The following is a 12,485-nucleotide window of genomic DNA, read 5'->3' as shown; positions in this document are numbered from 1 at the left end:
CCCTTTTATCGCTCAATTTAAAACAGCAAATACATTGCTCTCCCTCTGTGGATTTAACTAAACCCCTCCCATAGTTGTGGATTAGCACATTCCCCTCTAACTCTTGTTCAGTCAACTGCTACATATAACAAGCTCTCCAGCAACTAATCTGAGACACAAAAATTACTTTTTTTTTTTTTTTTTTTTTTTTAAAAGGGGGGGGGTTTAAGATCCTTGCTCAGAACCTCTTTCTTTTGGCCTTTCTGTCATCTCAGGGATGTATAAATTCAAATTCAAATGCAGAGAACACCGAAAGCAAAAATAAATAAGTAAATAAATAAACGAACTGAACCCTTGTTTTCTCGGGCAAACAGAACGCAGCACTCTGGAGAGCTCCCACGCTGCGCGCTGGCCCCGGGAAAGGCGCCGAGTGCTCCCTGGAGGCCGCAGGGCCCGCGCCGGCACCGTGCGCGCAGCGGGACCCGGGCTGGCGCCGAGAGGAATGGGGCTACCTTGGAGTTGGGCCGGCGCAGCAGGAATTTTGTTCTACTGAATCTTTACTGTTAAGCTAAAAGGCCCCCCCACCCTGGCAGAAGAAACGGTTTGCTTTTCTTTGCTATTACAGTTTAGTCACTAGATAAAATAAATTCTGCTGGATGCAGTCTCATTTACTAGTAATTTAAAAAGTAATATCATTCCTCTACATACATTTCACAATGATTTTAGTCATGAGTCACAAATACAAGTCAGTTGGGTTAAAAATCACCTTAGAAGTTGCATGACATGGAAGAAATAATTTTACTATCCTATGACAAATTCTAACATTTAAATATTTTTGTCCATCCTATACCAAGCTAAATGCAAAACCTCACACAAAGAACGTCTCCTCTTTATAGCAGGAGCAGGAAACTTTAATATCTCAAGACCACACGAACACCCAAACCAGCATCGTGTTGCCTACTCTGACACGGGCCTCTGTCGATCTCTCCCATTTGGCTTCCTTTATCTGTATTAATCTGTTATTGCTGCGGAGAGCTGTACGTGAGTTATCTTTGTCCAGCTTTGATCATAAATTGTAACCTTGCTGAGAGTGGCTAGCATCAACTTCATAACATTAAATGCCTTCAAAGTTGGAGTGCACTTACCTTCTTTCAATGCAAACTTGTCATGTGGACACGTTTGCTTATGACAGTAGGGGCCCATTTTGCAGGGCACAGCAAAATAACTAAGTAGTTGTGAAGCCATGCACCTGTTTAAATGCATATCATTACCTAGAAGATTTTGCCAAGGACTAAAGGATAAGGGAATCTCCTTAACACGAATGCGAAGAGGCAAGAAAGCAGCAACCAGCTTTCAACAGCTGCACATTCTGGATATTTCTGTCGACTTGCTGGAAGGCTTCTTAAAGCAGTCAGGTTGTGCCCTTCCTCTGCTTTTTGAAGTTGATATGTTATGATTTATACTCTCTTTTTGTAAATTGACTCTGAGTACATTACTAGTGGCAATCTCAGCAGCCTACTCCCAAATAACCCTGGGCTACACTGATAATGTTTTTGTTTCAAGCCAAAGCAAGTCTTCCATTTCTTCTTCTTCTTTAAAAAACAAAAACCCATCACATCAAGCTCTGATAAAATTCATAGCTTTCTACAGCATTGCTTCATTTTCAGCACTTGTGAAAATACTGGAAACCTACGGTATCCATGAAACTTCATGAAAGAAAATAGCAATGCAACAACAGGGCTTCTCTTGGGAGATAAGACCTTGTGGCTGCTTCACTAATAAGAGACAGGAGAATCTCTCTCATCTCCGAAAAATAAAATATTAAGGTTTTATCTGATAAAATTAACCATATCCTTTTCTCAAGTTAACATTTCAGTAACATCATCTGAATTCTTAAAGAAAAAAAAATTCTGTTCATAGCAGACACAAGTCATCAGCAGAGAAAGAGTTTTAATATTGAAGAGTTTTAGATAGGAATCCACCAGAATGGTAAAACATCATCAAACCAAAACCTCCCTAAAGCAGAAGGTACCATAAATACTGCCTCAACAAGCAGAATATGAAATGAAATCTTTCAACAGCTTCAGAAAGAGATAAATACTTCTCTTTTTATGTTATGGAATGCAAACCGAAGGAGCTGAAAGAAAATTGAGGGGAAAAAATATCTAAAAGTGAATTAGTAGTTGTGTTGCCATACAGGAGAAAAAAAAATCCTGCTGTCTCATTTCATCTTGACAATGGGAGAAAATGTTACTTGCCCCTGGTAATCTTAAGCTTGGAATCTGACATGTATGGAAAAAAAGGTCAGGTGCTGAATTTTCTTCAGCATTGAACATGCAAATGCAAAACACAAGACCAAGACATCAGCTACTTACAGCTTGAGTGAAGATTTAGCTGTAACTACAAAGGCATATTAAGAAAGATTTTAAATTGTCAACATGATTTTATTATTGATCCCTTATTCTTGTATTAATGGAAGGCAAAAGCAATGGATTCATGGCAATTTAGATATTGCTAACATAGATAGCTATTTTTTCCTGTAAAATTCAGTTCTGCCAGGACACAAACCTCCTTCTATCCCGGCTAATTTGGACACACATTTTGTCAAGAACAACAACAAAAAAATCTCCTTCACTGGTCAGCTACAATGTAGGCCTCAACTTCTACAGTCACTAAAAGAATATGGTGAAACTGGGCCTTTACTTGCAGAGGGAGGTAAGAAAGAGTTATAATGCCAATTGTAGTACTGCTTCTATAAGCGCACTCCACTGATACATACAGCTACATTTTTGTTTTTACGGCATTTTTACATCTACTGTGAAGTTCTCATAAATTCATTTCCATCTGCAATTGATAAAAAGTCTATTTGCGACAAACTCCTTTGATTTTCCTCAAACGCCGTACTTGGTTATGCAGTTTATTAAGGGAGCTGCTTCAGTTAGGCAGCAGCAAGTTAGGAAGATTTTGCAGCAATTACGCTTTTCCTCTGAAACACTTTTTTTAAATTGCATTTCTGTACATAATAAAACTCACAATAAAGGGTTTCGGATGTTGCAATAATCAAAATAATCTTTCTAACCAGAGTTCCAATAGTTCAGAGCTATTATCAGAAACTCGTGACTGAGGTGTTGCCCTCCTGCTGCTATGTTGACATTCCCTAGTTATTTCACATCCGTCAGAGGTGTTTTCATGCTGGTATCAAGTGCGGAGCAATGGATACTGTGGAGCACAAACACGAGGTGTGCACGTTCCCTCCCAGTGCAGAAGAATTCTTTGAGTTACTGCCCAGCAAACTCATCATAAATTTAATTAAGACCTACATAGTCGGGTTACCAAAGGAAAACAGCCCATCCAGGCACAGGGCAGGGTCTGTCATGTGTACAAAAGGTCAGAGTGTAGAAGGAAGCATTTAGTATCAGCAAAGCACAAGCCCCTACCTTTCAGCAAGTGCTTGGCTCGGTGTGCTTCTCACAGACAGCAGCTCTTCTTCCAGCCTCTTCCTTTCCGCTTCCAGCTGCTCTAGCTCATCCGGAGTACGCTTGCGTGGTGTAATAAACTGGAGTTCCTTGAGAAGCTCTTCTTTTTCATTGATTAACATCAGCTTTTCCTTCTCCACATCCAGTGCCCCAGGCCAGGCCTCACTATCTAGCTTAGACAGTTCGATCTTTAAGTTAGCCATGCTAAAATAAAACACATCAGACTTGTCTGAGCCCAGCACATCACACAATTCCCAGGAAAGACAGAAATGATGCAGTATTTTGAAAGGTATTAGGATACTTATGAGGATATTACATTTTCTACTTAAGGAATTTGATTTACATAAGAATACCAAAACACACAATCTTTGTGAAAGGCACTTACTTCAGTAGCACATACAAATATCCTAAGAGGCAAAAGCATTGTTCTTCTGTATGTTTAAAAGAAAACATAATATGACAGGGGCTGCCTAAAGGAAAAAGTTATCATGAATTTGTTTGTGCAATGGTCATTTCCATTGCATATGTCAAAACAAAAATTTAGGAGAGCCAAGACGTAGTTATCTATACATACAGTATAGAAACACATCTTCATACAAGGGAAACAGGATCTTCCCTACATTATTATGACACTGTAACCCATTCCTTCCTAAGAGAGGTTATTTCCAGTTTCAGCCTCTGTAATCACTCTGCCTTTGGTCTCTGCAGCACAGCTTAAAAATTGCAAGTGTTGGAACAAAGACCTATTGCCCGCTGGAAACTATAAAAAACCTTCCCCAACAAGTGCCACGTATCTGAAGATCTGCTAGCTGGTAACATTCAGGCACTTCCTACCTTGGCCACATGTGAGGCAGCTGCATACATAAAGACAGGGAAGCTCCTGAAGTTACCTGAGCCAAGCAAAGGCTCCTCATTGTCTCTGCCTTTTTCCTGGAGGCTGGCAGAAAGACAGAGACAGAAAAAGCAAAACGAAAAAAAAAAAAAAAAAGAAAGAAAGATGTTCCTATATAATCTAGGGCAAGAGGAACTGATCTGTTGCTTTTATTTATTTATGACTGCCATGATTAAATACACATAAGTTATCTCATCAGTGAGACAAGTCTGTGCAGCTGCCGTGTCACCAGACACCACCGGTGGTAACGGCCCAAGCTGCACTGCATGGACACGCGGGGAATTCGGTATCTATCATTTTTGGGAAGGCCTGGCAGGTTTCTGGGAAAACATTTTTCTTCCTTCCACTCTGTTTTCTATGGTGAACAAGATCATGCTAATTTAGCAATTTTGTTATTAACTTTGCAGTACATCAAAGCATTTATCTATGGTCAAAGCTAAGAATAGTTAATGTGGAATCTAACTATCCCCTTGCTCACATTATAAGTTTAAAATGAAAGAAAAAATATATTTACAGAGGTAAGATTTGTTTCTTATCTCTACATCCACGGGAAAAAAAAATAGAACCTTAAAATAAATAAATAAATAAATAAGTAACAGAACATATACCCACCAAGTTCCTGCAAGAACCACCTGACTCAGAATATTTCCACGGCATTTCCAAAAATGCAAAATAAATGGAAATAATGGAAATACAATCAGCAGGGCTACCAGAACCAAATGGTAGGATGAAGCAAAATGATGCATTTCAACACACTTTGCAGCTGTTTTATCCATCATTTATATTCAACAGTCCTTCCAAGGAGCAGTATTCGAAGGAAAAGCAATTGGATAATTTCAGATGGATAATGAGATGTTAAGACTTTCATCTCCAGGTCACTGGTTCCAGCTAACCTTGTTCTGCAAGAAGCTGCTCCCGACAGCTGCTCGATGGCTTGCGGAGCAGGATGAAGATCTCTGAACTGTTCCTTCGCCCCCGCTGCTGTAGGTGACTCTCTGCTATCGCAGCAGCCACCCTTTCTACCTGCCTCATCGGAAAGGTGAAGGACTAAATGGATGTGAAAACTGAACTGCTCTCCCTCTTTTGAGGCAGCCCTTGCCAACAGGTCAAGACACATTAGAAGATAGTTTTGGCGCTCTGGGAAGCCACAGTCAGCACGCTACACCCCAGCTCTGTAAGCAACAGTTTCAGCCTGGAGCACGCTGAACTTGGCATGGCTGGCAAACACGAAATTCAGCAACTTCCTCGTATGCATCTGATTTCAAAGTCAATGAATTTTAATACTGCTTAAATAGGTCAAGTTTGGGCCACCCAACTTGCTACTTTTTTCAAAATCCCAGAAGTACCTACAGAAAATATTCCACCTCTTCAAGACACTTGGGTGGATAACTAATATTAAATATGCAACATGCAACACTGTCTGACAATTTTCAAACAAAAAAGTGCAATTTTAAAATCTTCTCTTTCTCTTGGTTCTATTAACCAAGGTAAGGTTAAGAATTTAAGGTTAAGGTAAGAATTTGCACACTTAATATTTCAGAAAGGATATTATGTTATAGTGATGATTTTAATAGCGATAATAATTTTCTTGAGGGTTGGTGACTTACATTTAGACCCTGAAATTCATGTGGAAATTGCGATGTTTTCCTCATTATTCCAGGATATGAACACTTCATTAAAATAACCCTGTTGTTACTGATGAAACCAGTAGGTTCCAACCCTTTAAAGACTTTATCACTATCTTTCAAGGGATCTCATACTCTTATTTAAAGTGGAAAAGAATATTCATTATTGGTCAGTTCTGAGACAAAAACTAATTAAGAGAGTATTTAAGAGAAGAAAACCACTAACAGAGAAAAGAGAAAAACCACTAACAAATCATAGAGAATAAACACTTGGGTATGTAAAGGTAAGTACATGAGCTACTGCAATTTTGACTGCTCTGAACAACCAATTTGTGAGAAGGCAAGATCTTGTGCTGCTTGGAGCACTCTCTTGTTTTTTACTGGGCAAATGAGAGAGAAAACATCATGATGGGATTTCTGTCAGGACATGGTCAAGAGAGTCTCTTTCTAGATCAGCTGTTCCTGTGAAAAAAGCCACCTATTTGCATCTAACACACCAGCTGACAACATCATTTACATGACGACTCAGAGCCAAAATCATACAAATTCAATTCTGAAGAGCTTTAACACTCTTTGTTGACTGCACTGATTATATAAAGATCATAAAGTTTTATGATCCAAAATGAAGATATGAGGGATTACTTTACCACTGGCAAGGATGGTAGCTATTACTCTGCATGAAGAGGGTGTACGTTTGGAATCAGGCATAGAAAGTGTTGGTCACACAGCCTCCTGCCTTTAAAAATTAAAAGCTAAGCAAGCCTTTATAAGTGGCAATTTTTTCTTCCTGCTTTTCGCCAGCTGAGCATGGTAGTGTATTCCAATTGAATAAATATTTAAATTGCAGAGTAAATGGCATTTTAAGCACAGTTTCATCTAGGGAAAAGCACTAGTTTTTATTTTGTCCTTTTCTTTTTTTAAGGATAGAAAAGAACCTCAGGTGCATGCAAGGCAACTTTCAAGATTTCCATTTCCCTTAGATTTCAAAATGCCTTAATTGCAAAAAGCTGTAACGTTTCAAGACATCTGAAAGACCTTCTAATTTTGTGAAAAATATTAGAAAATATTACAACACAGATAATACATTAATAACAGAGATATACATTTTATATATATGTAAATATATATTTAATAAAGAAATCTTCTCTCAGAATTATGCACCCTCGTTTCTCTGGAGCATCAGCAGGCATGTAATTCTAACCCAGAATGTTCTGCTTTCTGATGTCCATTCTCTGGTGCTACAGCAATCCAGCAAAACAGCACTGCCTTCCTAAGCTGCCACTACAGAACTCATTTGAAGGGCATTCCCCAGTCAGCAGCGAGGTGGTTTCTAATTTCTTCTCACCAGGTTAAAAATCAAAAAGCAAAACAAAAAAACCCACAACCCCACAGTGACAACTGTGAAATCCATAAAATTTAAATTATCCATGATTCCCACGGAAAAAGAGATAACTAAGCTACCGAATACTGCAACTCTGAAGCAACTCTACGACTTAAGAATGATCAACGGCACAAGCTGAGATGATGATCAAAAAAGAGGATTTCAATGGGCACAAATGTGTTGGCAATATCTTTCGGGGGAAAGGCAGTTTATCCCATCCCCTTAATCCAGGAACTGCCATCAACTTGTCACTGTCTGTATTTTATTTCTTAACATACGAAATTCAGCATTAAATGTAAAATCTACTATTTAAAAGCCCCGGTGCCTCCGGAAAGTCTCTTTTGTGCTGGAGGACTTTGCAGTGGTCCCTATGGTTCATGCAGGGAGCTGGCCCACTAGATGTCACTGCAGGCACAATGTTACAGGCACAGACCCGACATCCCCAGCTCCCGCTGCAACTTATCGAAGCAACTAACCCTATTACCTTCTTTTCGCCTCTTCATACTGAAGACTTAGTCTGACCTTTTCTGCTAAATTTGATCTACTTCTTGCTCCAACCTGTTGAGAAAAAAAAAAAAACGGCCGTATTACTGTGTAAAACTGTTAAGTCAATCAACAATATAAAAGAAATGCACAGGCTAGAAAAAAACAGTATTTAAAAAATAAAAACACATCTAGTTGCAGCCATACACTTTCTAACTCTTAAAGATCAAGCTAGGAGGCTATTTGATGCACAAAACATAGCAATGTTTTCTTCTGATATAGTTTATCTATTTTTAACTACCATACTACCAACTGTCCACATTCCATCAAAGTAAAGCAATACTTTTTCAAAGAAGTCCTGCATTGATTTCACCCAAAATTTTGATCTCCTTTGAACTCACTGAACTCAGAATTTAGGATTAAGTCAGTGCATTTCAAAGTAAGACTTCAGTAAAGTTCCTAAAAACACATACAAGATTATCCCTTTGTTTGGAAAACCTAGTACAAGCTTTTCCATATTAATTTAGCTCCCAAAACTTCAAGAAGAGTGCCCAAAATAAGCACAACTTACTGTGCTGCAAATATACTGGAATATATGGATCAGTGGAACACAGAAGTTTTAATGGATCACTGATCAGGTTGTTACAGCAACTGTTTTGAGCTGCTTGAAATGAAGTCAAACAGCTAAATTGTGAGATCTCTTTTTCTGAAAGTTAAAAACATCCTCATTTGGATGAAAGTTAAAAACATCTCCATTTGGATTAAGCTTGAAAGGTGCAACTGACCCTATAAGCAGAACCAAAAGCTATTCACTTAAAAACTGATCTTTATTGCAGTGAAATTGTTTGATTAGATCAAATTGTCATGAACGTTACATGACAATGTAAAAATCCCCAACATTTACAACATATGCAAAAACATCCCCTGAATCTTGATTTAAAATTTATGGCCAAAATCACCTAATGGATACTGGGTGATTTTCAACTCAACATGTCTGTGTATAGATATATAAATTCATACACACATAGATGTATCTGCAATTGATCTGCATTTGATTCAAATCCCATTAACTGCAGCATTGTGATTCACCTTCTCTTTGCACTTGACCAAATGAGAGAGCTCACCTCACCAGAAATGTCAGTCTGAGACCCTGCATCCAGAGTCTGTCTAGAGAAAGACAGCTGAGAGCTTACAGAACTGGAACTCAAGTCCGGTTCAGATCTCCCAATGGTCCGGTCAAGATTGAACTTCTCTCTCAACTTGGCAAGACTCTGTCCAGGAAACAGAAAGCGTGATGGTGTTATATCTGCTTTGCACTTTACACTGCTCACAATCACCAGTAGCAACACATGCCAAACAGTTTCTCCCCAAAAATGTTTACATGAAGGTCTCCAACATAAAATTTCTGCTTTCAGTTTACATTAAAGCAAACTATCCTTTCAACCAAACAGTTGGCAGGTGACACGAACTACCATTAACACCTGTGATATAAAAATAACACGTGTTGTATCTTTTTTTTACAAATTTAGAGATCTGTGCTCTCAAACTGACTGTCACTGAGCAACTTTGTGATTTAGGAAAGCCACAGGCTTCACTTTCTCCATCTAAAAAATTTAATACTGATTTAGCTCATAAAAATCTTTGAGATTCCCCTAAATAAATGTATAAAATGCGAAGTATTTAACATAAATAAAGTTTCTTATGATAAAAGAAATCCACACAAAACTTACATCAACCCCACAAAATACCTTCATTAGATCTTGTTTTTCTTTCTCCCCTGAACTTATGGCCTTTCTGATAGACTTCAATTCACTTAGGATGGCTTTGGCCTCACAGAGTTCATATCCACTCTGGCCTCCAGACATTTTTTGGTCAATTCTGTGAAAGAAAAAAACAAAACAAAACTGTAATACTAGAAGGAGAAAATAAAATTAACATCTCTGCTTCCATTTCAAGCAAAAGTAGTTATAGAGCATAGGGAAGGAGGTAAGAGATACTGCTTGCTTTAATGGTCCTGAAAAAGAAGAAAATGGACACACGTCTCCATTAGAGTATTTACGACCTAATTCTTGTCAAAAGCATCAAGCAGTTGGTCACACACAGTGCCCAGTGGATGGGCTTCCTGATATCAGGAAATTTTCTAGACAAAAAATCCTGTTGGCATAGGAATCAGCTGAACTACTAGGGGCCTTACCAAAGACTGACTCCACAAGCAGGTTTAGTTGATCCAGACATAAAGACACTAGGAGCAGAGAGCACTGCCTAAGGCCAGAGTCCTACTGGGGCTACCAGGAACACAGCAGCTCTGCTGACAAAAACTACCAAAACAGCCATCCATGCCTTAACTCTGCAATACAGGAGCAGCTTTTGGGTACATCTTTCACACTAGTAACTGTTAATGACCCCTACAGAAGCAGAATTTATTATTAATACTATCTCCCTACTCAGATACACAGTGTGGCATTGGCTTTTTGGTACTAATCAGCCTCTCAGAGAAGAAATGTAACCTCTTGTTTACCCTAATCCTAAGCATTAACAGGCCAGAACAGTTGTTCTGCTTACACAGGCATCAGGCTTTCTCTTACTCACTGACTCTCTGCACAATTAACGCATATCTCATACGCTGGAAAATTTACTGAATTCCTGCACTAAAAACAAACAAATAGACAAAAAGATACTTGTGCCTTTACTTATTTTCTTCAGCAAGTACAGCTTGTGAACAAATTTCTCTTAAACTCTAATTTAACTGAATATTTCACGGCATCATACAAATGATTGCAGCTGTGCTTCACAAAATTAAAAGCAACAGGCATCTCACTAAAGTCCAGCACCTATCACAGAATATATGCTAAAGCGTTTGCTTCTTTGCTTTTATCATCCATCATCTTCACTAGAAGGCATTAAACTTTAGGTGAGGTATGAACAAACACTTTCATGACCAGAAGTGATCTTGAGCACTGATTACAAGAGCAAACTTAGACAAAATTCTTGTAACAAGGTATTAAATTTTTCTTCCAATTTTGTATAGAAGAGAGCAATGTTCTAAAGTAGTCTTTAAAAGGTGTGTATCTCTTTCCCCCTCTTCCACATTTCAGTTCCTGTGCAAAAGCAATCTGCATTTCCACAAGAAAATTACCTATATAACTCAGCACTCAGACTCCTATTTATGATTTTTTGTTAACTTGAAAGGTTCTTCAAACTCTTTCAGAGGTAGGCAATTATTTATTGCCCAGCAACACCCAAATTTTGGCAAGTTATCAGGTTCTAAGGTCAAACAGAGGATGTGCCAACAGTTGGGGTCATGATGAACAGTTGGGTAATATACCACGTGCTGCCCAGTAACATAATGTGCCATATTCAAATTGCAATGGTTTTATTCTGTATATAATTAAGATAGACACGAAGGATATCTGACATGTAAGATATTCCATCTTCCTGTTTTAAATTAGCGGGATTAGTGCTGCTCAGAAGTGCCTGAGTTTTTACAACAAACGTCTATTGTGTTCCTGTGGAATGCTGTTGACAGTTTCTGAAACATGCTTTGGATTCCTATCAAAACGGCTTGTGAGCAAGCTGCTTTAAAACAATCCTTCATTGTTGAATTAATATAATAAAACCAGCATGGCTGGCTAACCTTTAATCCTGGTATAGCAGCGTGAGTTTTTACGACTTTAAAAGCTTTCAAATCAATATGTCTTCTTTCCTCTTTTCTAAACTTTGCTTTGAATTAAGTCCGTTTATGCCTAAATAAAAGCAAGCAATTATTCTTTTCTCCCCTTTTTCTCACCTTTCACTTGTCTTTATATATTTAAAGAACAAACAAATCCTACATTTCTGCCCTAGTCAGAATGAAGGTGGGTAGGAATTTGACTGACACCTAAGGTGCTGGGAGCTTTCAGCTTCCAAGCGACTTCAAAGCCTGCATACCAGAAAAATAATTTGGTTGCTCTCAACATATCCAGTTACAACAGAACTCATGGGGCAACATTTGTGTTCACTATCTTTTTTAGCCATTTTCCAGACTAGATTTTTTCCTCATTTTAGACACATCATATTGTGTAGAAGTGATATTTTAAAATACCCAGGAAATAGTGTAAACCTCTCCTTGGATCGAGCTGGGAACTAATCCCCAGTCTCTCAGCTCCTAACACAGACTCTCTCCATCATCCTCAGCAAATCACCTCCCTTGTATTTTGCTCCTTGCAAGATACAAATATCCTTCCCTTCTCCCACCTTTTGCCTGCCTTCTCTCTACAGACCACAAGATCTGCAGGAGAAAGATTACTTACACTGACAGGATGCTACCAGGCAGAGGAGACTCTGAGATAAGGGTAAATGCATCCAGACAATATTACACTGCAATGCTGCAACCTTGCTTCTGCCACTGGAAGTAGCCTACTAAGTACACACAGCTCAGCACTGTGTAAATGTATAGCTACACTACTTCACAGAAACAATTATCATCAAATCTCTGTTCTTAAGGGTGAAGAAAAATATGCATGTTAGCAAGGTTATCCCCTTGAATAGGAAATAACCACTACATTTACTCTGGGTAAAGTTTTGAGTAATGTTTAATATTTTAGGGCCCAACTTTCTAAGTCAGAAGCAGCAGGCAGTGCTCAGACTGAGAAAATAAATAAAACAAAAAT

General features: G+C 38.5%; 1 protein-coding gene across 1 annotated transcript in view; it reads right to left on the bottom strand.

Annotated features, from left to right (window-relative positions):
* Positions 1-12,485, bottom strand: part of WWC2 (WW and C2 domain containing 2) — a 90,906-nt gene that overhangs the window by 27,967 nt on the left and 50,454 nt on the right. Inside the window, exons 6-9 of the mRNA XM_088524643.1 lie at positions 9,585-9,714; positions 8,961-9,107; positions 7,838-7,911; positions 3,417-3,659 (exon numbers count right to left, since the gene is read on the bottom strand). Of these exons, the coding sequence (XP_088380769.1) occupies positions 3,417-3,659; positions 7,838-7,911; positions 8,961-9,107; positions 9,585-9,714 (594 nt within the window). The remainder of the gene's footprint in view (positions 1-3,416; positions 3,660-7,837; positions 7,912-8,960; positions 9,108-9,584; positions 9,715-12,485) is intronic.

Source organism: Tinamus guttatus, unplaced genomic scaffold (assembly GCF_059628265.1).
Source record: "Tinamus guttatus ecotype Peru unplaced genomic scaffold, ASM5962826v1 Tinamus_guttatus_pri_ptg000213l, whole genome shotgun sequence".
NCBI classification, from domain to species: domain Eukaryota; kingdom Metazoa; phylum Chordata; class Aves; order Tinamiformes; family Tinamidae; genus Tinamus; species Tinamus guttatus.
This window is presented reverse-complemented; position numbering and strand designations above follow the sequence as displayed.